Source organism: Trachypithecus francoisi, unplaced genomic scaffold, assembly GCF_009764315.1.
Source record: "Trachypithecus francoisi isolate TF-2019V2 unplaced genomic scaffold, Tfra_2.0 Lachesis_group10, whole genome shotgun sequence".
NCBI classification, from domain to species: domain Eukaryota; kingdom Metazoa; phylum Chordata; class Mammalia; order Primates; family Cercopithecidae; genus Trachypithecus; species Trachypithecus francoisi.
The window spans coordinates 109,348,803-109,376,378 of NW_022681455.1; the positions used below are offsets into that span (position 1 = coordinate 109,348,803).

General features: G+C 49.4%; 1 protein-coding gene and 1 long non-coding RNA gene across 3 annotated transcripts in view; one reads left to right on the top strand and one right to left on the bottom strand.

Annotated features, from left to right (window-relative positions):
• The first annotated feature begins 1,027 nt into the window (after positions 1-1,027).
• CDH1 (cadherin 1) overlaps positions 1,028-27,576 on the top strand; it is a 103,012-nt gene continuing 76,463 nt past the window's right edge. The window contains exons 1-2 of one of the 2 annotated variants that reach the window (XM_033218806.1): positions 1,028-1,272; positions 2,118-2,232. In XM_033218806.1, the coding sequence (XP_033074697.1) occupies positions 1,225-1,272; positions 2,118-2,232 (163 nt within the window). In that variant the 5' untranslated portion in view covers positions 1,028-1,224. Of the gene's footprint in view, positions 1,273-2,114; positions 2,233-27,576 lie in introns of both variants that reach the window. The other variant, XM_033218805.1, reaches the window with a different exon arrangement.
• Positions 4,355-8,906, bottom strand: LOC117087966. Its single transcript, XR_004438956.1, has 3 exons — positions 8,779-8,906; positions 8,513-8,658; positions 4,355-4,770 (listed from the first exon to the last, which is right to left on the bottom strand). It is a non-coding gene; the product is annotated as an uncharacterized LOC117087966 (long non-coding RNA).

The following is a 27,576-nucleotide window of genomic DNA, read 5'->3' on the forward strand; positions in this document are numbered from 1 at the left end:
TAAAGGGGCTGAGGCAGGAGTATCACCTGAGGTCAGAAATTTGAGATCAGCCTGGGCAACATAGTGAGATCCCGTCTCTAGAAAAATTTTTTAAAAAATTAGGCCATTGAGGCAGAGTGCAGTGGCTCACGCCTGTAATCCCAGCACTTCAGGAGGCTGAAGAGGGTGGATCACCTGCGGTCAGGAGTTCCAGACCAGCCTGGCTGACATGGTGAAACCCCATCTGTACTAAAAATACAAAATTAGCTGGTCTGGTGGCACAAGCCTGTAGTCCTAGCTACTCAATAGGCTGAGACAGGAGAGTCGCTTGAACCCAGCAAGCAGAGGTTGCAGTGAGCCAAGATCGTGCCACTGCACTCCAGCCTGGGCAAGACAGAGTGAGACTCTGTCTCAAAAAACAAACAAACAAACAAAACAAACAAAAAATTAGGCTGCTAGCTCAGTGGCTCATGGTTCACACCTGTAAGCCCAGCACTTTGGGAGGCCAAGGAAGGAGGATCACTTCAGCCCAGGATTTGGAGACCAGGCTGGGCAATACAGGGAGACACAGCGCCCCCACTGCCCCTGTCCGCCCCGACTTGTCTCTCTACAAAAAGACAAAAGAAAAAAAAATTAGCCTGGTGTGGTCATGTGCACCTGTACTCCCAGCTACTAGAGAGGCTGGGGCCAGAGGACTACTTGAGCCCAGTTCAAGGCTGCAGTGAGCTGTGATCGCACCACTGCACTCCAGCCTGGGTGAAAGGGTGAGACCTCATCTCCAAAACAAACAAAAAAACAAAAACAAAAAAACCCCAAAACACAAAAGAACTCAGCCAAGTGTAAAAGCCCTTTCTGATCCCAGGTCTTAGTGCGCCACCAGCGGTGCTGGGATTCGAACCCAGTGGAATCAGAACCGTCCCACCTAGACCCTAGCAACTCCAGGCTAGACGGTCACCGGGTCTGCGCGAGGCCGGAGGGGCGGGCCGTTAGCTCCGTCCGGGGGAGGGGTCCGCACTGCTGATTGGCTGTGGCCGGCAGGTGAACCCTCAGCCAATCAGCGGTACGGGGGGCGGTCCCTCCGTGGCACACCTGGCGGCAGCAGCGCACCCCAGTCTCAGTGGCGTCTGAACTGCAAAGCACCTGTGAGCTCGCGGAAGTCAGTTCAGACTCCAGCCCGATCCAGCCCGGCCCGACCCGACCCGACCGCACCCGGCCCCTGCCCTCGCTCGGCGTCCCCGGCCAGCCATGGGCGCTTGGAGCCGCAGCCTGTCGGCGCTGCTGCTGCTGCTGCAGGTACCTCGGGTCCCCTGCCTTGCGAGGGAGGCGTGCGGGCCGCACACTCTGCGCCCCAGCCCCCCGCCCCAGCCCTGCGCCCCTTCCTCTCCTGTCGTCACCGCTTCCCTTCTTCCAAGAAAGTTCGGGTCCCGAGGAGCGGAGCGGCCTGGAAGCCTCGCGCGCTCCGGACCCCGCAGTGATGGCAGTGGGGCGTGGGTGGTGAGGGGCGAGCGCGGCTTTGCTGCCCCCTCCAGCGCAGACCGAGGCGGGGGCGTCTGGCCTCGGAGTCCGCGGGGTGGGCTTGGGCGGGCTGTGGGGGCGTGGAGCGGGGTGTGGGGGGTGGAGTGTGGAGAAGGGGAGCCTCGGTGCAAGTCGAGGGGGAGCCAGGAGTCGTGGGGACAATCCTCGAGGGAAGGAGAGGGGCATCCGTAGAAATAAAGGCACCTGCCATGCCAAGAAAGGTCGTAAATAGGAGTGGGAGTCCCAGGGATAAGAAAGTGGGGTCGGGGGAGGTGGGAGCGCCCCTCGCTCTGAGGAGTGGTGCATTCCCAGTCTAAGGAAAGTGGAGTTGGGGAGAATAAAGACATCTCCAATAAAATGAGAAAGAAGACCGAAAAGAAAGATGGGCTAGGTCTCGAGGGGGTGACTCGGCGGCCCCCTTCCGGGAGTTCCTGGGGGCTTGGCGGCCGTAGGTTTCGGGGTGGGGGAGGGTGACGTCGCTGCCCGCCTGGCGCGGGGTTGGGGGCGGGGGTCCTCCCCCAATCCCGACGCCGGGAGCGAGGGAGGGGCGGCCTTGTTGGTTTCGGTGAGCTGGAGGGAATCCTCCGAGTCACCCGGTTCCATCTACCTTTCCCCCACCCCAGGTCTCGTCTTGGCTCTGCCAGGAGCCGGAGCCTTGCCACCCCGGCTTTGACGCCGAGAGCTACACGTTCACGGTGCCCCGGCGGCACCTGGAGAGAGGACGCGTCCTGGGCAGAGGTGAGGGCGCGCCGCCGGTGTCCCTGGGCGGAGTAGGGTGGGGTTGGAAAGGGGCCGAGAAATTGCACTCCCACACCCCTGGGTTGGAATGGGCAAGCTCTCTCCTTGGCTCAAACGACACCCCTTGGAATTTACACAGATTTGGGGATCCAAACGTTTACGACTGAACACTGGTGGAGGGGGTAGCCCTGCCTGGTTGTTAACCATGTTATAAAAAAGCAGAGGTTGAGGGCACTTACTAGAAGCCTTAGTATTTCTCTTGTTGCCCTCAGCACTGTAGAGACAGTCTCTCATTTCAGACTGCAAAAACCTGGTGGGTGGGAAGGCCCGGCAGGAATATTCCCGTTTTACAGATGAGCAAACCAAGGCCGAGAGGGTGACGTCTACTTGCCCAGGGTCAGCAGAGCAGGTATCTGAACTGGGAACTGACTCCCAGGCCCCATTAAGCACCATCTCTGGGATGACTGAAGAGCAGCCCTCTCTTGGTTACTGGGCTGTGGCTTTTGTTTATAGATATTAAAGCTTTTTTTTTTTTTTAAAGATGGGGTCTTGCTCTGTTGCCCAAGCTGGAGCGCAGTGGCACAATCACAGCTTACTGCAGCCTCCATCCTCTGGGCTCAAGTGATCCTTCCCACCTCAGCCTCCCTAGTAGCTGGTTATTACAGGCATGTGTCACCATGCCTGGATAATTTTAACATTTTTTTAAGGCTGGGCGCAGTGGCTCACACCTGTAATCCCAGCACTTTGGGAGGCCGAGGCGGGTGGATCACAAGGTTAGGAGTTGAAGACCAACCTGGCCAACATGGTGAAACCCCGTCTCTACTAAAAAAAAAATACAAAAATTAGCCCAGCATGGTGGCGTGCACCTGTAATCCTAGCTGCTCAGGAGGAGGCAGGAGAATTGCTTGAACCCAGGAGGTGGAGGTTGCAGTGAGCTGAGATAGTGCCACCGCACTCCAGCCTGGGTGACAGAGCAAGACTCTGTCCCAAAAAATAAATAAAAATAAAATAAAATTGTTTTAGAGACAGGAGTCTCTCCATGTTGCCCAGGCTGGTGTCGAACTCTTGGGCTCAAAGGATCCTTCTATCTCAGCCTCCCAAAGTGCTGGGATTGCAGGCCTGAGACACTGTGCCTGGACCAAAATATCTTGATACAGGTACTGTTTCCCCAAGGAATAATGATTTTTTTTTTTTTTTTTTTTTTTTCTTATACGGAGTTTTACTCTTGTTGCCCAGGCTGGAGTGTTGTAGTGGTGTGATCTTGGCTCACTGCCACTTCTGGCTCCCAGGTTCAAGTGATTCTCCTGCCTCAGCCTCCTCAGTAGCTGGGATTACAGGTGCCCACCACCATGCCCAGCTAATTTTTTGTATTTTTAGTAGAGAAGGAGTTTCACCATGTTGGCCAGGCTGGTCTTGAACTCCTGACCTCAGGTGACCCACCTGACTCAATCTCCCAAAGTGCTGGGATTACAGGCATGAGCCACCATGCCTGGCCAGGAATAATGGTCTTTTTTTAAAAAAAAAAAAGCATGGTAGTTCTGACTCAGGATGAAAATGCATACACCCAATGTACTTCTAGGCTTATCGTTGTGATAATCTAGAGTTTGCTTTGTTTCACTCCACTGTTGTCCAGGGAGCAAGGGAAGGGGCTAGTTTCTCTTCTGGTTTCACTGAATCCCGAGTGCTTACTTTATATCAAACCACTTTCTCCTCTCTCATGATTTTAGTTGATTGGATATCACAATAAAAGGCATTTTTTTTTTAAGGAGAAATCACCCACAATTCCCCTGAGGGAACACCTCCATTGTGTCTATTTTCCGGTCTTTGACCACATGAATCTTTAGCATTCATGCTGTTGTCTTTAAATTTTTTTTGAACTTGGAAGTCATTCGAAGTTTTTTACAGAGAAACTACAGCTGGACTGATGAAGTATATTTGCTTTGTGTGCTCTAGAGCTTTCTATTGGATCAGAAGTTATCTAAAACTCCTGGGCTCGAGTGATTCCCCCACCTTGGCCTCCCAGAGTGCTGGGGATTGAATATTTTGATGTCAGTGGGCATTGAGGAGCATCTTCTGGGGGGAGGCAAGCTTGATCTAGCCTTGGAGTGCAAGGCAGGGGCTAGAAACAAACTTGTATCTGAGCGTGCGTCTGGCGTGTCCCAGTGCTAAGGCTGGTGACTTTGTTTTTCTGCACCAAGATATTTGGTAACACCAAGATGGGTTGGTCTGGTTTTTATTTCTCCCTTCTAAGCTCCTTAGAGCTTAGAATGTTATTACATGTTAACCAATAATGTTATTACATATTAACACTAATATGATAATAATTAATAGTGACACATACTCACTTTTGCCTCAGACTCTGGGGCATGTGCTTCACATATTTTACCTCATTTAGTCTTCACTAGAACATTAGGAGGGTGGGCACTATTATTCTTCCTACTTTGTAAGTAAGGAAACTAAGGCATAAAGCAATTCTGTAATCTGATCCACAGTTGGTCTTTTCTCTTCCTTTTTCTCCTTGTTTTTCACCTCAATAACCTGAAAAAACAAAAACAAAGAAAAAAGGTGTTTGGGGAATTAGTGTCCAGCGTGAAGTAAGCTGAGAATGGAGGTGTTGATAGTGTGGGACCTCCGAGAGGGGGTGATGATGATGGAGACGGGTCAGACGCCGGGGAGGTGGCGTGGGACCCTGGGGCTGGTGGTTTAGTGGGAAGAGGCAGCCTCCACGCGGAATCCGCAGGCCTCTGGTGTGGTTGGTTTCAGTTCCCTTTATGTTCACAGACCTCCACCCCCACATGACAGATTTCCTGACATTTAATATTTGTTTTGGCTTTTTTGGACTGTGGGGTCTCCTTGTACCAGTCCAATGTGGAATCGCCCCAGGATGGAAGTGCCCTTCTGGTAAAATCACACGTTCGATTTCAGGAACTGGCTTGTGATTTTAAAAGCCAGCTAGGACTTGGGATGTGGCCTGACTCTCTTTGGACAGTGCAGGGAAGTGAAGGGATGGATGTAACACTGGCACCAGGTTTAGACATTGACTTCGTGAAGAATTTACTCCATGGGAATTTTGAAACTTGAAACCTGTCACTTTTTGTGCACTGGTAGCTGTAGGGTCTTTTTTTTTTTTGAGACAGAGTCTCGCTCTGTCACCCAGGCTGGAGTGCAGTGGCCAGATCTCAGCTGACTGCAAGCTCCGCCTCCCGGGTTTACACCATTCTCCTGCCTCAGCCTCCGGAGTAGCTGGGACTACAGGCGCCCGCCACCTTGCCGGCTAGTTTTTTTGTATTTTTAGTAGAGACGGGGTTTCACGTGTTAGCCAGGATGGTCTCTATCTCCTGACCTCGTGATCCGCCCATCTCGGCCTCCCAAAGTGCTGGGATTACAGGCTTGAGCCACCGCACCCGGCCAGCTGTAGGGTCTTAACTCAGGGGACTTTGGAGTGGTTTGCTAGGGTCATTCCTCTGCCCCATGCCATGGCTGGCCCCATGATCTCAACCTTGTATTTATTCTATTGATTTCTCTCCAGCTTCTAGAATAAAGACCATTTAAAAAAAAAAAACTCCACCATAATAAACCAGTTTTTTTTTTTTAATTTTTGAGATGGAGTTTTGCTCTTGTTGCCCAGCCTGGAGCGCAGAGGTGCGATCTCGGCTCACTGCAACCTCTGCCTCCTGAGTTCAAGCGATTCTCCTGTCTCAGCCTCCTGAGCAGCTGGGATTACAGGCACATGCCACTACACCTTTGTACTTTTAGTAGAGACAGCGTTTCATCGTATTGGTCAGGCTGGTCTCGAATTCCTGACCTCAGGTGATCTGCCTGCCTTGGCCTCCCAAAGTGCTGGGATTACATGTGTGAGCCACCATGCCTGGCCAATAAACCAGTTCTTTAGAGTTGCTGCTTATTTTCCTTCTTCATAGCACATACCAGTTTGAGAAACCCAGGCTATTAGACAGTTTGTGATCTCTAAAGTATTAGCCTAGTAACCACAGCTGTAAGTTAATTCAGGGGCGGAAAAAAGAAAAGCTGGCAGGCTTTTCCAGTGATTGTTTTCTTCCTTTGCTTGCTCTGCAGTCTGGCCTTGGAAACACTTGGCCTATATTTCAGTGTTGAGGTTTGGCTGCTTGAGGGGTTGACCTAGTTCACAGGCACCCCACCTTTGTGGATTAAATACATGCATTTCCCCTCCTTTTTTTCTTGAGACGGAGTCTCGCTCTTTTGCCCAGACTGGAGTGCAGTGACGTGATCTCGGCTCACTGCAACCTCCACCTCCCGGGTTCCAGTGATTCTCCTGTCTCAGCCTCCCGAGTAGCTGGGACTACAGGTATCCGCCTCCATGCCTGGCTAATTTTTGTATTTTTAGTAGAGACAGGGTTTCACCATGTTGGCTAGGCTGGTCTACAATCTGGAGTTTTGCTCTTGTTCCCCAAGCTGGGCAAACTCCTGGCCTCAGGTGATCCATCTGCCTTGGCCTCCCAAAGTGCTGGGATTCTAGGCGTGAGCCACCACGCCCAGCCATTTCCCCTCCTTTCTGAAGGATGTGCTGAAACGTTCGGAAAACAGTATGCAGGCCCCCTAATATAATTAGACTTTCAAAAAGCAAACCCGGAAACCAGCTTTGGTATCACCTTACATCATCAGATCCCCACCCCCTACCCCTCAAACTCGTAAAAGTCACTTCCCCAATTACTCATGTCTGTGACAGAGTAATTGGTCTCCTTTCTGAGCTTACTGTGAAAGGAGACCCGTGGGCCACCCTTCTGCCCTTGCCTTGTGTTTCTGGAGGTGCGGAGGTGGAAAGTCTTGGGCCCGGCAAGGCCATTTAAGGAAGGCTGGCTGCTGCTTCCTCCTAGTGGGGCCCTGCCTGCCCCTCTCTGCCAGGTGGTTATGGAAATCCCTATTTGCTCTCCAAGGCTTTTTATCGGGTGAGGCTTTTCTTCCGAAATGCTCACCTTGTGTCTTACACATTCGCTTTCAAAGTAACCCCAGATACACCAGAGGCTGAAGCTCTCCTATCTCTCAGAAGCTCCCCAAACCCTAAAATCCCCAAGAGGCACCTGTCCCAATCCAATCCTTGCTGGGTTTCTTTCTTTCTTTCTTTTTTTTTTTTTTTTTTTGAGATGGAGTATCACTCTGTCGCCCAGGCTGGAGTGTAGAGAGGTATGATCTCAGCTCACTGCAACCCCCACCTCCAATGTTCAAGCGATTCTCCAGCCTCAGCCTCCTGAGTAGCTGGGATTACAGGCGTGCCCACAAGCAGGCCTGGCTAATTTTTCTATTTTTAGTAGATTCGAGGTTTCACCATGTTGTCTTGAACTCCTGAGCTCAAAGTGATCTACCTGCCTTAGCCTCCCAAAGTGCTGGGATTACAGGCATGAGCCACCGAGCCGGGCCCCTCACTGGGTTTCTATCCTGCCTCAGCTCTATCTCCTTTGGGGGCACAAGGCTTTTGAGAATGGATCCTTCAGCGAGGAAGTACAGGAAAGCCAGGTTTGAATTTTAGCCACTAGCTATTTGACTTTGAATAAGTCACTTTACTTCTATGAGCCTCAGTTTTCCCACTTGTAAAATGGGACGGTAATACTTATTGATCTGTTATGAAAATTAAGTATGCACATTCATTCACTTAGTTCACAAAGGTAAGTGCCTGTTGTGTGTTAGCACCAGGCTGAACCCTGAGGTTACGGCATATTGGACAGAACATACGTGCCAGTGGGAAGGAACGTAAAAAGAGAAAGCAGAATAATTTCAACAGTGATTGATATTTCCTAGGGACACAGTAAACTCTCAATGTTATTTTGAGCAAATGAATGAACACATAAATAAATCACTATCTTGGCCAATGTTTTCACTCTCAAACTCTATGGACTTGTTCCAGCCCTTAAGGTTGATTGTAAATGGGCAGGGAAGAATTTGATCGGTTAGAACCTTCCATTATGCTCTGTGTGTGCCGGGGATACTGTGTTCATAGCTTCCCTCTGAGAACTGTGGAGGACAGGAAGGGAGATCTCAAAACTGAATCTGGAAATGGGAGGGCATATAGTCATTTTTAAGTGTTTTCTACCTTTGGTCAAATAAAAAGAAATCTGTGGTGCATGCTCACTCGCTGTTTCTCTAGCCCCATCTCTAGCCATCTCTCTCTCTTTCTCTCTTCCTCTTTGTTAATGTAAGTTTCCCTAGGCCAGGGATCCCAGTGTCCCAGCTTGTTCTTGTTACTGTTGGGGGGTTGTAGGCCTCCTCCCTTTCTGCACTTTTCATCTTCCTCCTCCTTTCCTCTTACCTGCCTCCAATCCTCCACTTCTGCCCAAGGTTTGGGCGGCATCGTCCTCAAATTCAGAAGGTTCTTGAGTCAGACTGCCTAGATTTAAGTCCAGACGGTGTGCCTTCCCAGCCTAGGGACATCAGCCGAGGACTTAGTTTCCCTCTCTGTAAAATGAGCATAATAGCACGGAGATATCATAGGATGATATGTCAAGCGTTCAGTGAATATGAAATATTAGAGCCCCAAGAGGACTTGGTGCTGTTTGAAAGTCTCCCATGTTTTACCTTTGGTTCAAAAGATCCCCTGCGCTCCCTCTCACCCAGCAAACCAGCCAAACCAGTTTCTTCACCCTGCCTGCTTCTGTGTTAAGCAAACAGTGCACTGCAAACAGTGACTAAGCCTAGTGCCTTTGTTGAGAAGAAAGTGGCATTTTCTTTTTTTTTTTTTTTTTTTTTTTTGTTGAGACGGAGTCTCGCTGTGTCGCCCAGGCTGGAGTGCAGTGGCACGATCTCGGCTCACCGCAAGCTCCGCCTCCCGGGTTCCCGCCATTCTCCCGCCTCAGCCTCCAGCCCAGGCTGGAGTGCAGTGGCACGATCTCGGCTCACCGCAAGCTCCGCCTCCCGGGTTCCCGCCATTCTCCCGCCTCAGCCTCCGAATAGCTGGGACTACAGGCGCCTGCCACTGCGCCCGGCTAGTTTTTTGTATTTTTTAGTAGAGACGGGGTTTCACCGTGTTAGCCAGGAGGGTCTACGATCTCCTGACCTCGTGATCCGCCCGCCTCGGCCTCCCAAAGTGCTGGGATTACAGGCTTGAGCCACCGCGCCCGGCCGAAACTGGCATTTTCTTGCTTGCCACTGTGCAGGGTGCTCAGGGTGGACTGGAACAGGTTTGTTGTGGCTTAAGAAAGGGGACCTGCTCATGGAGGTTGTGTAGAACTGGGGTGGGAAGAGTGGGGCAAGGTGTAGCTAGGGCCAGAGGAGTCAGGATGATCTTGAACTTGTCAGCTTCTGCTTGGCTTTTAAAAGTATTTCAGGCCAGATAGATGCGGTGGCTCACACCTATAATCCCAGTGCTTTGGGAGGCCGGGGCCGCAGGATTACTTGGGCCCAGGAGTTTGAGACCAGCCTGGGCAACATGACGAGACCCCCATCTGCACAAAGATTAAAAAAAAAAATTTAACCAGGCATGGTGGCATGCACCTGTGGTCCTAGCATCAAAAAAAGACAAAAATTTGCTGGGCGTGGTGGCATGTGCATGTAGTCCCAACTACTTAGGAGGCTGAGGTGGGGTGATTGCTTGAAGCCCGGGAGGTCGAGGCTGCAGTAAGCCATCATTGCACCACGGCACTCCAGCTTGGGTGATAGAGATCCTGTCACACACACACACACACAAATGTGTGTATATATATATATATTTCATGATGCACGTGCTTAAGAATACCTGTCTGTTCTCCCACTGCCAAAAATGCTGTGTCCCAGCCACTGAGATCCTTGTGGCTAAAAATCAAATCACCTGGGGTACTTCATGCAGACTTGCCCTCTTGCAGATTCACTGAAAGCCAATCTCCTAGGGTGGAGATCTGAACTTGACATTTATTTATTTATTATTTATTTATGAGATGAAGTCTTGCTCTGTCACCCAGGCTGGAGTGCAATGACACGATCTCAGCTCACTGCCACTCCCGCCTCCTGGGTTCAAGCAATTGTCGTGCCTCAGCCTCCCAAGTAGCTGGGATTACAGGCATGCACCACTATGCCTGGCTAATTGTTTTGTATTTTTGTAGAGACAGGGTTTCACCATGTTGGCCAGGCTGCTCTCCAGCTCCTGACCTCAAGTGATCTGCCTGCCTCAGCCTCCCAAAGTGCTGGGATTGCAGGCGTGAGCCACCACGCCTAGCCTTGAACATGACATTTTTAAAAGCTCCTCGGGCCAGGTGCAGTGGCTTATGCCTGTAATCTTCTCTTTGGGAGGCCGAGGCAGGCAGATCACGAGGTCATGAGTTCGAGACTAGCTTGACCAACATGATGAAACCCCGTCTCTACTAAAAATACAAAAAAATTAGCTGGGCATGGTGGTGTGTGCCTGTAATCCCTGCTACTTGGGAGGCTGAGGCAGGAGAATAGATTGAACCCGGGAGGTGGAGGATGCAGTGAGCCGAGATTGTGCCATTGCACCCTAGCCTGGGCGACAAAGTGAGACTCTGTCTCTAAATAAATAAATAAATAAGCAAGCTCCTCAGATATCTGCTGCCACCCAATGCATTTCCCTGGACAACCCCAGGGGCTAGATGTTCGATGAGTAGATACCCCAACCGGGATGTGGGCACCTGGTTGTCCAGCCCGAGGCCAGGGAACCCAGGGCACACCCTTGATCAGGGAGGGATGAGGCTGGTGCTTCTGCCATGCCCAGGATTGAAAACTCTGTGGATGCAAAGAGGGGTGGATGGGAGGCTGGGCGCGGTGACTCACGGCTATAATCCCAGCACTTTGGGAGGTCAAGGTGGGCAGATCACTTGAGGTCAGGAGTTTACGACCATCCTGGCCAACATGGTGAAACCCCGTTTCTACTAAATATAAAAAAAGTTAGCCAGGCATGGTGGTGCATGCCTGTAATCCCAGCTACTTGGGAGACTGAGGCAAGAGAATCGCTTGAACCTGGGAGGTGGAGGTTGTGGTGAGTGGAGATTGTCATTGCACTCCAGCCTTGGTGACAGAGCGAGACTTCATCTCAGAAAAAAAAAAGAAAAAAATAAAGTGCGGTGGATGGGCGTGGGAGTGGGGGATCCAGAGAAGTAGCCAGTGCACCCAGGCCTAAGACTCACCCCCTATGCTCAGGGAGATTCCGGAAAAGCTCCGAGAGAGACCTATCAGCGGGTAACTCCAGTAGGCTCTGAGAATGCCACTGGAGTGAGAATGTGTTCAGAGGAGGCCAGGAGTGGTCAGTTTCACCTGCTGGGCCTTGATGAGTAAGAGGGCATCTTCCATGCAAGGAAAAGGAAAGGGCACTCCAGGAGGAGGAAGTGGGGTGCCTAAAGGTGTGGCAGGGTCATGGAGGCAGAAGGCTGGAGCTCTGCCTTCCTGGACACGGAAGGAGGAGGGAGGAGAGGGTCCTGGGTCCCAGCTGCAGAGGCAGCTGGGCTGGGTTACCTGTGGGCCTTGGGTTGCGGTTCATGGAGGGTTTTCTCTTTCTGGTCTTTTCATAGGCAAATTATTCACTTGGTTAAAAAATAAGTTTAAATCTACGTCTTCATATATATATGAAAAAGCTTATGTATATATCTATATGGCAGACAGTGAAGTCTCCTTCCCGCCCCAATCCACACTTCACCCAGTTCTTCCCCAGGGCACAGGGAACCGATTTCATTAGTCTCCTGTGTATCCTTTTCAGAGTTTCCTTATGGAAATACAAACATAGTCTTGTTTCTTTATGCCAGTGTAAATTCCTAACATACGGTCCTTTTACACAAAGCATAGCACATGATAGCACTGCTCTGTACCTTGTTTTTCTCCCAACAATATATCTGTGTGTTCTCTCTCTCTCCGCACATATCTTCCTTAGACCGAGTCTTGTTCTGTTGTCCAGGTTGGAGTGCAGAGGCGTAATCTCAGCTTGCTGCAATCTCTGCCTAGTTCAAGTGATTCTCATACCTCAGTCTCCCGAGTAGCTGAGACTACAGGCACATGCCACCACAGCCGGCTAAGTTTTGTATTTTTTAGTAGAGACGGGGTTTCACCATGTCGGCCAGGCTGGTCTCAAGCTCCTGGGCTTAAGCAGTCCACTTGCCTCGGCCTCCCAAAGTGCTGGGATTACAGGCGTGAGCCACTGTGCCCAGCCTATTTTTATTTAAAAAAAAAAGTTTTTTTTAATATTTACTTTTTTTTTTTGAGACGGAGTTTCGCTCTTGTTGCCCAGGCTGGAGTCCAATGGTGCAATCTCGACTCACCACAACCTCCGCCTCCCGGGTTCAAGTGATTATCCTGCTTCAGCCTCCTGAGTAGCTGGGATTACAGGCATGTGCCACCACACCTGGCTAATTTTGTTTTTTTTTTTTTTTTAAGTGGAGACAGGGTTTCTTCATGTTTGTCAGGCTGATCTCACGACCTCAGGTGATCTGCCCGCCTTGACCTCCCAAAGTACTGGGATTAGAGGCATGAGCCACCGCGTCTGGCCTTTTTAAAAATGTTTAATTTTAATTTCCGAGGGTACAAAATTGGTGTGTATATTTATGGAGTATGTTCTTTTATTTTCCTTTTATAGCTACCTGCACCGTAGGTTATTTAGCCAGTCCCTGATAGATGGACACTGGGACACTGGGTAGTGTCCTATCTTTTAGGAGACAGGACTGCAGAAAGTAACCTGGGATATACATTTTTTTCTACACATTCTGGTGTATCTGGAAGATGAATATCCACGGGTGAGCCTGCTGGACCCAGGTATGTGCATTTGTGATTTTGGCAGATACTGCCTTCCACAAAGACTGTGATCCATTTGCACATCAGCGTCTAGAGACAGTCGCTTCCCACTGTCCCAATGGAGGTTTTGAGCACGAGGTTGGGAGAGGCGTTATGTGCCTGCCTGTCTGAAGAAGAAACAGGTTTTTTTGGTTTTTATTTTTGTTTTTGTTTTGAGATGGAGTCTCACTCTTGTCGCCCAGGCTGGAGTGCAATGGTGCAATCTTGGCTCACTGCAGCCTCCGTCTCATGGGTTCAAGTGATTCTCCTGCCTCACCCTCCTGAGTAACTGAGTACAGGTGCCCACCACCATGCCTGGCTAATTTTTGTGCTTTTAGTGGAGATGGGATTTCATCATATTGGCCAGGCTGGTCTTGAACTCCTGACCTTGGGTGATCCACCTGCCTTGCCCTCCTAAAGTGCTGGGATTACAGGCGTGAGCCACCGCGCCCTACCAATAAGACAGTTTTGATTTGGGGGAAGGTTTCCAGCACCTAAGTGATTCTAAACAAGAAGTAATGCCAGCAGCTTCTAGAATGTTCCTTTGGACCAACACTGGAAACAGAGGAAAAAGAGGAACAAGATGGGGGAGGAAACTTAGTTCTTGGTGATGAATATATTGAGTTTGCGTGTCTGAAGGACCCAGAGGTGGAGTTTTCGAAGGAGTATTTGGGAATGTCAGCTCTGTGCTTGGAAGAATGTGAAGTACCAGTTTAAAGAAGGATTTGTATAGGATAGTGGTCTTTTTTCCTTAATCTCTGTCAATAGATACAGAGAGTTTTCAGAGACCTCACAAGCTGGAGGATTAAATGATAGAAGGTGTTTATTTGGAGAGTGTTTACTTGAAGGTGGCCAGCAGATGAAAGACAAATATTTGTATCCATTTGCACAGGGTTAGAGAGTGGGTCCTGCCAGCGACCTTGCAGACTTGACAGTTAGTCCTCCCTGTGGTCCAAGGTGGGAACTTTCATCATCCCCTACTCTAGAAGAGGAATCAGGCTCAGAGGTTGTACTGCTTGCCCCCAAGTCACCCCGCCAGGTACTGACAGTGCTGGGGCTGCAGGCCAGGCCTTCATCTTCTAAAACCAGGTCTCTCATCCAGTTCCCTCTACTACCCTGTTGCCAAACTCAGCACCTTCAGTGGGACTTGATTCACCTTTCTAAAGGAAACGTGAACCCTCTTTCCCTTTGGAGAAGCTGTCATTTACCTTTTCATCTCACTTATTTTGTTTATTTTATTTTATGATTTTTAAAAAGAAACAGTCTTGCGCTGCTGCCCAGGCTGGAGTGCAGTGGTTTGAACTCCTGGGCTCAAGCAGTCCTCCCATCTTGGCCTCTCCAAGTGCTGGGATTACAGGTGTGAGCCACCAGGCCTGGCCTGCCTCTCACTAATTTTGATTGTGATGCTAGAATTCAGCTTTTTTTTTTTTTTGCCTTTGGAAGGCCTCTTTTGTCTTTTGCTTATGGGCAGTTTCAGCTGGTTTCCCTCTTGACCTTCACTTCCAAATCAATGCTAGTTGAACAGCACTTCTCTTTCTTTCGGTCTCTTTCAACTCTCTGGGTCCTAGAAAATCTACTTATATTGGCCTTCAAGACTTGGGACTGTGGGGACAGGGAAACCGCCCTAGAGAAACTCTTGTTCCAAATGAGACCTATTGAAGGTTCTTCTGCCAGGAGATACCTGGGGTGTGGCTCTTGCTGCTGAAAGAGGGAAAGTTACTACTGGGACCTAATGGGGCCTGCCCAGAAGGGTTGAACCTGTTCCATATGAGCAAGAGCATAAACGGTGGCCAGCTCAGGACCCCGTGGGATAATTGGCCAAGTTCTAGATAATAATTAGCTGGCTTTGTAATTAGGAGAGCTTGTAACAAGCCAAAAGCCTTTCAAATTTATTTGACCTGGGCAAGTTCAAGAAGAAGAAGGAGAAGAAGAGCACCTGATTCTGTGGCTTGGCATTCAGACACGCCTGTACACCTTCCCTCTTCTTTTTTTTTTTTTTTTTTTTTTTTTGAGGCGGAGTCTTGCTCTGTCGCCCAGGCTGGAGTGCAGTGGCCGGAACTAAGCTCACTGCAAGCTCCACCTTCCGGTTCCCGCCATTCTCCCGCCTCAGCCTCCGGAGTAGCTGGGACTACAGGCGCCCGCCACCTCGCCCGGCTAGTTTTTTGCATTTTTTAGTAGAGACGGGGTTTCACCGTGTTAGCCAGGATGGTCTCGATCTCCTGACCTCGTGATCCGCCCGTCTCGGCCTTTTTTTTTTTTTTTTTTAAAGATAGAATCTCTCTCTGTCACTCAGGCTGGAGTACAGTGGAGCCATCTTGGCTCACTTTAGCCTTGACCTCCTGGGCTCAAGCAATCCTCCCACCTCAGCCTCCCAAGTAGCTGGGACCACAGACACACGCCACCATGCCCAGCTAATGTTTACAGTTTTCTTTAGAAAAGGGATCTCACTATATTGCCCAGACTGGTCTGGAACTCCTGGGCTTAAGGGATCTTCCCATCTTGGCCTCCCAAAGTGCTGGATTTACAGGCATGACGCCCAGCTGTTTTCTCTATTCCCAAAAGAGAAGTTTCAGCATGTCTTCACCTTCATTGTTGTGGCAGCTTCCTTCCTGGTCTCCCCACTTATTCCTTCCCCTTCCCCCAAGTCAGTCTTTTCTTCATCCATCAGTCAGAGTTGATGGTTTTTAAAATTAAGTTAGAAAATATCATTCCTGCTCCAAATTACCCATGGTTCCCCATTTCAAACAAAATAAGCGCCTAAGTCCTTTCTATGACTTCTGAGGCTTCACTGATCTGTCCTTTGACTCACGTACCTGGGGTCCTCATCTCCTCCCACTCTTCTGTATGCTCACTTTGTCCAACAACTTTGTTTCCTGGTTATACTTAAAACACACTACACACTCTTCTACCTCAGAGCCTTTGCACTGGCTGTGACCATTCCCATAATATCTGCACAGCTCACTCCTTTCTATCCTGAAAAGACTGCAAGCCTTTGTTTAAATGTTACTCCCACCCTCAGGGAGGCCTTTCCTGAAGCCTTTATTTATTTATTTATTTAGAGACGGAGTCTCACTCTGTCACCCAGTCTGGAGTGCAGTGGCACGATCTTGGCTCACTGCAACCTCTGCCTCCCGGGTTCAAGCAGTTCTCCTGCCTCAGCCTCCTGAGTAGCTGGGATTACAAGTGCCCGCCACCACGCCCAGCTAATTTTTGTATTTTTAGTAGAGACGGGGTTTCACCATATTGACCAGACTGGTCTCGAACTCCTAACCTCAGGTCATCCACCTGCCTCGGCCTCCGAAAGTGGTGGGATTACAGGGATGAGCCACCATGCCTGGCCCAATTTATTTTTTGAGACAGAGTCTTGCTCTGTCACCTAGGCTGGAGTGCAGTGGTTTGACCTCGGCTCACTGCAACCTCAGCCTCCAGAGTAGCTGGGATTATAGGTGCCTGCCCTCACACCTGGCTAATTTTTGTATTTTTTTTTTTTTTTTTGAGATGGAGTCTTATCTCTGTAACCCAGGCTGGCATGCAGTGGCTCGATCTCGGGTCACTGCAACCTCCACCTCCCGGGTTCAAGCAATTGTCCTGTCTCAGCCTCCCAAGTAGCTGGGATTACAGGCGTGTGCCACCACGCCTGGCTAATTTTTGTATTTTTAGTAGAGATGGGGTTTCACCATGTTGGCCAGGCTGGTCTCAAACTCCTGACCTCAGGTGATCCACCTGCCTCGGCCTCCCAAAGTGCAGGGATTACAGGCGTGAGCCATCATACCCCACCTGGATGACCTATTTATGATAGTAAACCCTGCCCTCAGCCCTACCCACCTCTTTTACTTAATTTTCTTCTAGTACTTTTCACTGTCTAACATGCTGTGTATTTCACTTATTTCTCCTGTTCACTGTCTGTCTCCTCCCGCTAGAACAGAAGCCTCAGGAGGCCAGGGATTTTTAATGTCTTTTGTTTTGTACTTGGGCTGTATTGCAGCTAGAATAGTACTTGGTACATAAAAAGGGCTCAGTAAGTAGCAGAAGGAATGAATGAATGAGAGGTTTCAGAGTGTATTTAATACAGACAGGTCTATACAGATCTCTCTTTCTAGAGGCTGTTTCGCCGTAATAGTTTTTTCTGTTTTTAAAGGCACAGCTTTATGTAGTAGCCACAGAGAAGGGAGGAGGGGTGTTCTCAGGGCATGTGCCTCTGGTTGGCATTCCCCAGTTTCTCTGAGCTCTGCACACCCCTGATGTAACCTTACCTAATTGTCTTGTCACAAAACAGCTTGCAGTCTGGAGTCTAAAGGTCAGATGAGCCATTTCTGCCCCACACTTCTGGGTGTAAGGAAGCACCAGATCAAAATCTAGGCAGATATCTGAGTCCGCCAGAGCCATCTGTTTGGTTTCCTATTGTGTGGGTAACACCTTCCTTGAGCAAGGCTCTCAGATACAACCCAACACCTTCCCCCTGGGTATCTCCAGCATCCTTCAGACCCATGAATTGTTCAAGAACTGGTGTCCATTCTTCCAGTTTTTGGCAGTGCAGAGGAGCCTGGAAAGAGCTTGATGAGAGATGCAAAAAGCTTACAGACAAAAATGCAAGGCCGGCCAGGCATGGTGGCTCACACATGGAATCCCAGCACTTCAGGAGGCCGAGGCACAAAAATCCCTTGAACCTGGGAGGCAGAGGTTGCAGTAAGCTGAGATCTCGCCACTGCACTCTAGCCTGGGCAACAGAGCGAGACTGTCTCAAAAAAAAAAAAAAAAGAAAGAAAAAATAGCAAGTCCTGCTTAATCAGATCTCAGCTAAGATAAAAATCCATCTGATCAGTAAATATTCATGAGAGAGTACTGTAGAGCAACACCTTGTAAATCTTATTTTTTTTTCTTTTTTTCTTGAGACGGAGTCTCGCTCTGTTGCCTAGGCTGGAGTGCAGTGGTGCGATCTTGGCTCAATGCAACCTCCACCTCCCGGGTTCAAACGATTCTCCTGCCTCAGCCTCCTGAGTAGCTAATTTTTAGCCACCATGCCCGGCTAATTTTTATATTTTTAGTAGACACGGGATTTCACTATGTTAGCTAGGAGGGTCTCAATCTCCTGACCTTGTGATCTGCCCTCCTCGGCCTTCCAAAGGGCTGGGATTACAGGCGTGAGCCACCGTGCCCAGCGCATCTTGTAAATCTTTATGTAACCTAGACCACCCTGCCTTCAGGAGGGTAACTGCTTAATGGGTAGTGTTGCTAGATTTAGCAATAATACAGGGCTCTCAGTTACATTTGACTTTCAGATAAACGATGTCTAGTATTTAGTATAAGTATGTCCCATGCAATATTTGAGACATACTTAAAAAAAATTATTTGGCAAGGGCAGGACGTGGTGGCTCACGCCTGTAATCCCAGCACTTTGGGAGGCCGAGACGGACAGATCATGAGGTCAGGAGATCGAGACCATCCTGGCTAACATGGTGAAAACCCGTCTCTACTAAAAATACAAAAAAAAAAAAAAAAAAAAATTAGCCGAGTGTAGTAGCAGGCACCTGTAATCCCAGCTACTCGGGAGACTGAGGCAGGAGAATGACTTGAACCTGGAGGTGGAGCTTGCAGTGAGCCGAGTGAGCCATTGCACTCCAGCCTGGGTGACAGAGCGAGACTCTGTCTCAAAAAAAAAAAAAAAGAAAAAATTATTCAGCAGGGCGCAGTGGCTCATACCTATAATCCCAGCATTTTGGAAGGTTGAGGTGGGAGGATCCCTTGAGCCCAGGAGTTTGAGACCAGCCTGGGCAACATAAGGAGACCCTGTCTCTACAAAAGACTTTTAAAAATTTGCCAGGCCTGGTGGCATGAGCTGGTAGTCCCAGCTACCCGGGAGACTAAGGTGGGAGGATCACCTGAGACCACAGAGGTCAAGGCTGCAGTGAGCTGTGATTGCGTCCCTGCACTCCAGTGTGGGCGACAGAGTGAGACACTGTCTCAAGAAAAAAAAAAGGTATTTGTTGTTGTCTTCTCTATTGTGATCATAAGCAACAGTGTATTTTTTTTTTTTTTTTTTTTTTTTTTTTTTTTTTTTTGAGACGGAGTCTCGCTCTGTCGCCCAGGCTGGAGTGCAGTGGCCGGATCTCAGCTCACTGCAAGCTCCGCCTCCCGGGTTTACGCCATTCTCTCGCCTCAGCCTCCCGAGTAGCTGGGACTACAGGCGCCCGCCATCTCGCCCGGCTAATTTTTTTTTTGTATATTTTAGTAGAGACGGGGTTTCACCGTGTTAGCCAGGATGGTCTCGATCTCCTGACCTCGTGATCCGCCCGTCTCGGCCTCCCAAAGTGCTGGGATTACAGGCTTGAGCCACCGCGCCCGGCCAGCAACAGTGTATTGAGTGGTGCTTTCTGTATGCTGAACTCTTCCCGTATGCCATCTCCTGTAATCCTCATGCACACAGGTGTGTCATGCACACAGGAAGTGGGAGGGCCTGGCCGTATGTCTGGTGGCTGTTGGACTCCAAAGTCTGTGCTCTTTACAGCGGGAAAAGGCAACTCATGATAGTCTGTGAGCCGTCAGGTGAAAGGGATGGATCATTCCTCCTCTGAAGGTCTCAGGTGACGGAGGCATTTGCCTGTCCCCTCACCGAATGAATTTATGCTGAGTACCTGCCAAGCCCTCTGCTAGGCATTGGGGGTGCAGCAGGGCCCAAACAGAGAAAAACCCCTGTCCTCGTGGAGTTTCTCTTCTAATTGGAGGGGACAGGTAGATGGTGATGTATGGAAGAAAGAATAAAACTCAGCAGGAAGGGTGATAAAAACTATGCATGGGGTGGAGAAATTTAGGGGCAGTCATCACTAAGAAGGATGGCATTTGTGTAAAGATGAAGTGAGGTGCTCAGTAGGTGTTAGAATTGGACTGTGTCAGCTGGGCGTGGTGGTTTATGACTGTAATCCCAGGCCAAGGCAGGTAGATCTCTTGAGCCCAGGAGTTCAAGACCAGCCTGAGCATGATAATGAGAACCCTGTCTCTACAAAAAATCCAAAAATTAGCCGGGTATACTGGCATATGCCTGTAGTATGCCCTTGGGAGGCTGGGGTGGGAGGATCACTTGAGCCTGGGAGGTTGAAGCTGCCTGGGAGGTTTAGCCATGATTGCACCACTGCACTCTAGCCTGGGTGACAGGGCAGGGCAAGACTCTGTCTCAAAAAAAGAAAAAAGAAAAAAAAAAGAATTGGACTGTGTGTCTTGAGGGGACTGGACTTCTACATTCAAGTCTATATTCATGTCATTGAAAAAATTGTTCTCTAGTCAGGCATTTTTCTTTTAATTTTTTTTTTTTTTTGAGACGGAGTCTCGCTCTGTCGCCCGGGCTGGAGTGCAGTGGCCGGATCTTGGCTCACTGCAAGCTCCGCCTCCTGGGTTCACGCCATTCTCCTGCCTCAGCCTCCCCAGTAGCTGGGACTACAGGCGCCCGCTACCTCGCCCGGCTAGTTTTTTTGTATTTTTTAATACAGACGGGGTTTCACCGTGTTAGCCAGGATGGTCTCGATCTCCTGACCTCGTGATCCGCCCGTCTCGGCCTCCCAAAGTGCTGGGATTACAGGCTTGAGCCACCGCGCCCGGCCTCTTTTAATTTTTAAATGTTTTGTTAAAATAAAAAGAGAGACAGGGTCTTCTTATGTGTGTTGCCCAGGCTAGTCTTGAACTCCTGAGCTTAAGCAATACCCCTGCCTTGGCCTCCCGAAGTGCTAGGATTACAGGTCTGAGCCACCGTGCCCGGCCAGGCCAGGCATTTTCTAGAGAAGGAATCCTGAGGGCTCATTTTCACATCTCCTTTATTTTTTATTTATTTATCTTTCTCTTTTGACCTGCCACTTTAGGAACTTCTCCTTTAAAGGGTATCAGATTCAAACTAGAAAATCATGCTCATCCCAAGCCACCCCCCACCCCTCGGCATGTTGCCCAAGAGGAATATTGCTCTAGTGGAGTTTTCTAAAAAAAAAAATTTTTTTTTGAGGCAGAGTCTTGCTCTTGTTGCCCAAGCTAGGGTGCAGTGGACCGATCTCGGCTCACTGCAACCTCTGCCTCCCGGGTTCAAGCGATTCTCCCGCCTCAGCCTCCTGAGTAGCTGGGATTACAGGCCTGTGCCACCACACCCGGCTAATTTTTGTAGTTTTACTAGAGATGGGGTTTCACTATGTTGGCCAGGCTGGTCTCCAACTCCTGACCTTAGATGATAAGCCCTCCTCGGCCTCCCACAGTGCTGGGATTACAGGCATGAATGAGCCACTGCGCCTAGCCGAGTTTTCTAAAGATTCTTACTGCAGAGGGATGAGATTTTCCTAAACAGGCATCGTGACCTCTTGGGCAGATTTTTTTTTTTGGTGCATGTATACGAGTGTTCCTAGGACCTGGTACTTACCGTGGAAACTGGACTTTAGTACGAGGCTTCCTCCCCAACAAATTCTTCACCATGACTATGTGGGAGTGTTTGAAAAAGGGAACAAGATGACCAACGTATTTGTGGGGAGAGTTGTGGCTTTCCTATTGGAAAACATCATCCCTTGAACAAGCAGTGAGGCAAACACCTGGGCACTTACTTTATGAACAGGTGGGGTGGGGCCCTGAGTCACTGACATTGAGAGGCCTCTCCTGGTGAAGTTTTTCAATATCAGATTGAATCAGCAGTGACATCACCTTCTATAGTGACAGGTACTGTAGGTGCCGGCTCTTAGTCATGAGTCCCAGGAGATACTAGCCCTAGATCTCTTCTCTGTTAGCTTGATGCTAAGAGGTTTTGGAGAAATGACAGCTGCTTGGTGACGTTCATGTGGCTGGTTTCATTACCACCTAATTCCCAGGCTTGTAATCATGACTAAACTTTCTGGAAAAAATAGAATGTGTGGTTGTATTTCCTGTAAGTTTTGCCTTCTTGTCTCAAGTCTGCATTTAAAAAGAGGCCAGGTGCGGTAGCTCACACCTGTAATCCAGCAGTTTGGGAGGCCAAAGTGGGAGGATTGCTTGAGCCCAGAAGTTGGAGACCAGATTGGGCAACAAAGTGAAACCTTGTCTCTATATACAAAAACAATTACCCAGGCATGGTGGCATGTGCCTGTGATCCCGGCTTCATGGGAGGCCGAGGCAGGCAGATCCCTGGAGTCCAGTAGGTTGAGGCTGCAGTGAGCTGTGTTTTGCGCCACTGCACTCCAGCTTAGGTGACAGAGCCAGACGCTCTCTCAAAGACAAAAAACAAAACAAAACAAAGCCCTCTTCTACTGCTTGAGGTTTTTGGATGTTTCAGAGCTTCTATTTTGAGTCTTTAATTCTTTTTTTGGGGGAGGAAGGGGGGACCCAGATTGGAGCGCAGTGTTGCAGTTTCAGTTCACTGCAACCTCCACCTCCCAGGTTCAAGTAATTTTCCTTCCTCAGCCTCCCAAGTAGCTGGGATTATAGGTCAGCGCCACCATGCCTGGCTAATTTTTGTATTTTTAGTAGAGACAGGGTTTCACCATGTTGGCCAGGCTAGTCCTGACCTCAAGTGATCCGCCCACCTTGGCCTCCCAAAGTGCTGGGATTACAGGTGTGAGCCACTGCCCAGCTGAGTTTTTGATTTTGAAACCTCACGTAAGTTGTATTTATTTTTCTTGGGACTTTGTAATTTGGTTATGATTTTTCATCCTTCTTTCTGCTAATCCTCTCACCTCCACCATGGGAGTGTTGAAATACCTGGGAAGGTGTCCAACCTAGGAAACCACATTTCACTTGCCACATGTGAGGTTTCCTTTCTGGTTTCGACGGAGGTTTGACTCTTCAGCATTTATTTCTCTTTTAGCCTATGAACCTCTCTTAGAGAAGATGAACTGGGAGGGTGTAATGCAGCAGGATTGTCTGGATTCCAATCTCAGTTGAACCCTTGCTTGTCCTGTGATTTGGGGCAAGTTTCTTTTCTTTTCCTTTCTTTTCTTTTTTTTAGACAGAGTCTTGCTCTGTCACCCAGGCTGGAATGGAGTGGTACAATTTTGGCTCACTGCAACCTCTGCCTCCTGGGCTCAAGTCATCCCCATCCTGCCACCTCAGCCTCCCAAGTAGCTGGGACTACAGGCTCATGCCACCACTCCAGGCTAATTTTTTTTTTTTTTTTGTATTTTTTATAGAGATGAGGTTTTGCCATGTTGCTCAGGCTGGTTTGGAACTCCTGAGCTCAAGCCATCTGCCCGCCTTGCCCTCCCAAAGTGCTGGGATTACAGGTGTGAGTTGCTGCACTGGCCTGTGACTTTCTTTCTTTTTTTTCCTTTTTTTTTTGCATCCTTTCCCTCTACCCCAACCCCATCCCATTTTGCCTAGGGCAGGCTTCTTTTTCTTTCTTTCTTTTTGTTTTTTGAGAGAGAGAGAGACCCAAATGGGAATTCCCTAGGGCCAGTTTCTTAATCTTTCTGTGCCTGAGTCCCCTCACCTGTACAAAGGGGATAAACATAGCTCCTACCACAAAGGATTGCAATGAGATTTCAATGAGTTGGCATGTGTGAAGTGCTTCCAATGCCTGGTACGTAGCAACCACTCTTCGTTTAGTTTTTATTGGCTGGGCTCAGTGGAGCACATCTGCAGTCCTAGCTACTTGGGAGGTTGAGGCAGGAGGATCACTTGAGCCTGGGAGTTTCGAGGCTCCAGTGCATGCTGATTGTGCCTGTGAATAGCGACTGCTCTCCAGCATGGGCAATGTCTCAAGAATCGGTCTCTAAAGAAATAAATTAGTTTTTCTCATTAGATATTTCTGCTTTAGACTTGTGTCAAGGGAGTGAAAAAACATGTGGGGGTGGTATAAATGTCAAAGGAGCTCCAGAGGTTTATGAGGAAGAGTGACACCCCTTTGTCACTTTGCTCTTGACCTCCTAAAGGATAAGGTGCTCATTTGACCCAACACCCATTTGAGTGCAATTTTTTTTTTTTGAGATGGAGTCTTGCTCTGTTGCCCAGATTGGAGTACAGTGGCGCCATCTCAGCTCACTGCAACCTCTGCCTCCCAGGTTCACGCCATTCTCCTGCCTCAGCCTTCTGAGTAGCTGGGATTACAGGCGCCCTCCACCACGCCCGGCCAATTTTTTCTATTTTTAGTAGAGACAGGCTTTCACCGTCTTGGTCAGGCTGGTCTCAAACTCCTGACCTCAGGTGATCTGGGTCCCTAGCCCTCTCAAAGTGTTGGGATTACAGGTGTGAGCCACCGTGCCCAGCTAATTAAATTTAATTAATTTATTTTAAAAAATACAAGGTCTTACTGTGTTGCCCAGGTTAGTCTCCAACTCCTGGGCTCAGGCGATCCTCCTGCCTCAGCCTCCAACAAGTGCTGGGATTATAGGGGGCACAGTGGCTCATGCCTGTAATCCCAAACCTTTGGGAGGCCGAGGCAGGAGAATTGCTTGAGCGCAAGGGTTTGAGACCAGCCTGGGCAATGTAGCAAGACCACCATCTCTACCAATAATAATAGTATTGTTACACAATAACCACAATGGTCATTGCATTCGTTTATTGATTGAGTACTCAGCTGTTCATGTATGATCTTGTTTTTTAAATCCTTACATCAGCCTTAGAGTTAGGTACTATGGCAATTCCATTTTATTTTCTTCTTCTTCTTCTTCTTTTTTTTTTTTTTTTTTGAGATGGAGTCTTGCTCTCTTACCTGGGCTGGAGTGCAGTGGCACGATCTTGGCTCACTGCAACCTCTGCCTCCCGAGTTCAAGCAATTCTCCTGCCTTAGCATCCCAAGTAGCTGGGATTACAGGCATGTACCACCATGCCCAGCGAATTTTTGTATTTTTTAGTGGAGACAGGGTTTCACCATTTTGGCCAGGCTGGTCTCAAACTCCTCACCTCAGGTGAACCACCATACCCGGCCTGGCAATTCCATTTTCAAATCATAAACAGAAGCTTCTAGAGGCCATTCACTTACCTAGAGTTCCACAGCTAGGGGAGCTGGGAAGGAAAAGGTGTGTGACCTGCCCTGGCTGGCTTTTATCCCTCCCGTGCTCAGCGGCTCTATTTCTAAGAATATTCCCATTCTAGATCCATCACTTTGGCCTAGAAAGGAACCTCATGTCAAGATCCACCCATGCAGCCCCTAAAATCCCCTTTACCACCGTGCCCGGCTCGGTTTTTAAAGTTCTAGTTTTCCATAGATGGGAATGTGACTTGTCTTGTAAAGTATTCTATTTTTATTTATTTATTTATTTGTTTATTTGGAGACAAAGTCTTGCTCTTGTCCCCCAGGCTGGAGTGCAGTGGTGCGATCTCGGCTCACTGCAAGCTCTGCCTCCCGGGTTCATGCCATTCTCCTGCCTCAGCCTCCTGAGTAGCTGGGACTACAGGTGCCTGCCACCATGCCCAGCTATTTTTTTTTTTTTTTTTCATTTTTAGTAGAGACGTGGTTTTACCATGTTAGCCAGAATGGTCTCGATCTCCTGACCCCGTGATCCGCCCGCTTCTGCCTCCCAAAGTGCTGGGATTACAGGCATGAACCACCATGCCCGGCCCTTGTAAAGTATTTTAAATTCTAGTTTTCCAAAGATGGGAATGTGAATTGTCTTGTAAAGTATAACCGTCTCCTGCCCCTCCTTTATGACAGGCCTTGGAAAATTTTGCCCCTCCTTTATAACAGGCCTTGGAGAATTTTGCCTCTCCTTTATAACAGGACTTGGAGAATGTTTCTCCCCCATTCTTTCTCTTTAATCTGGGCAAGTTGTTTTTATTAATAGTATCACAGACCACCACATACACCTTGAGGTTTAGTTCTCCTCGGCACGGTGTGTGAGTGCCTTCTGTGTGCTGTGTCAATTACCAGCCTTGTCTCCAGGAGTTTGGAGATGACCCAGGGGTGATAGAAAGCACTGGGATGCCAAGTCATCAGACAATGGGCTCATTCAGAATCCAGGTGGGGTGGGACTGTGTGGGCTGGATCAGCTGGCAGAGCTTCCCCGGGGTGGGGAGGCCAGGGGGAGTCTGGGATGTGGGGTGGCATGTGAGCAGGAAGACGGGGAGACTCTCAGCCTCTGTTGTTGGCTGAGAGGGGGATGCCCCAAGCCTGGAGGGGTGGGAGCGGGACCTCCTGTGCAGAGAGGGGAGACAGGAACACGATAGATGGTATATTTGGATGGTGACTCAGACAGGTCAAGTGAAACTGAACTTCCGGTCCTCGAATCACACAGGAGGGTAAGGGCTGTGAGAAAACTCCCTTGTTGGTTCTTCCTTTGAGGCAGATAGGGCCCAACAGAGCCTGGCAGGACTGCAGAAGGACAATAGTGTGGCTGGTTGGGTGGGGCCCTTTTGGCCTGAAGGCTAGCAAGCTGGGAGAACCTGGAGAACCCGGGCAGCAGCTCCTCCACCTTCTCTCTGCCTGGGGCAGCCCTTGGAGAGGCCTGAGTAGTCCAGGCTGATATATCAAGCCCGGGGCCATCCCATACCCTCTCTGATGCCCCAGATGTTTATCCCAAATCCCTTCCTCCTCAAGCTTGCTTCTAGGTGCTCATCTCACCCATCCTGTCCATCCACGTGTCCATCCTCCATTCATTTGTTTGGTAATGATGGAGGGGCTGTTATGTGCCAAGCACTGTTCTGAATGGGGGACACAGAGACCCAGACACATACGAATGTTCCCTCCTCATGGAATTTGTATTCTCAGGTATTGTGGGGAGCAGGCAATAAACATAATCCATGTGCAAAATATTTAGAGTGCTGGGTGGAGACAGGTGTGTAGGAAAGATGAATCGGAATGAGGCATTGCTGGGAAGCACTGGGGTGATCTGAGAAGGCCTCACTGAAGGAGCCATTTGAGCAAAGACCCAATAGAGTTGAAGGATCAGGCCATGTGACTAGGTAGGGAAGGGTGTTCTAGACGGAGGGGACAGCAAAAACACACCCCTGATACTGAGCAGAAGGGCAAGGTCAGTGATCAAGGGGCATGGGCTGGCAGAAGGGCAGAGGGGGTGGCAGCATGTGAAGGGCCTTGTACCCATCACCACGACTTTGTCTTTCCCTCGGTACTCCTCTGGGCCTTTGGCCCAGCTCCACTGGCTGCCTTCTCCCGCCAGTTCTGCCTCCCCTCTCCATTCTGGGCGGTGGAGCCTGGTGGTTAGTAGCATGGGCACTGGCCTGCCTGCTTAGGTTCTGAACTGAACACAGAGGCCTGGGCCTCTCCTGGGCTTCTGCTCCACTTGGCCCAGGGTGGGGCCATGGACTCCCATTTCCAATGGTGCTGCTGGGTCTGGCATATTCTGACCCCCTCCGCTGGGGACACCTCCCAGTGTTCCCTGCCTGGCTCATTTCTCTCTCAGGGCCAGCTTCATTGTTGCTACCTCCAGGAAGCCTTCTCTGATCCTCATTCCCAAGGCCTGTGTCAGGATACATCCCACCCCTTCCCTTTGCCAGTTGGGATTCCCTGGGTTCCTTTATGCTCCCCCACCAGGCTGGGTACTTGGGAAGTATTCACAGCCCCCAGCATTAAGCCTGGTGTGTAGTTGCCACTCAGTGAGTAATTTGATGAGGGGCTCTTTGCTGCGGGAGGATTAGGCTGCAGGGTCACCCCCCAACCCCCAGTGGAGGTGACATCTCCATCTTTTGGGGACTTTTGCAGGGAGCGAGTGCATTATAATGGAGAGGAAGAAGCCAGAGTCCTAA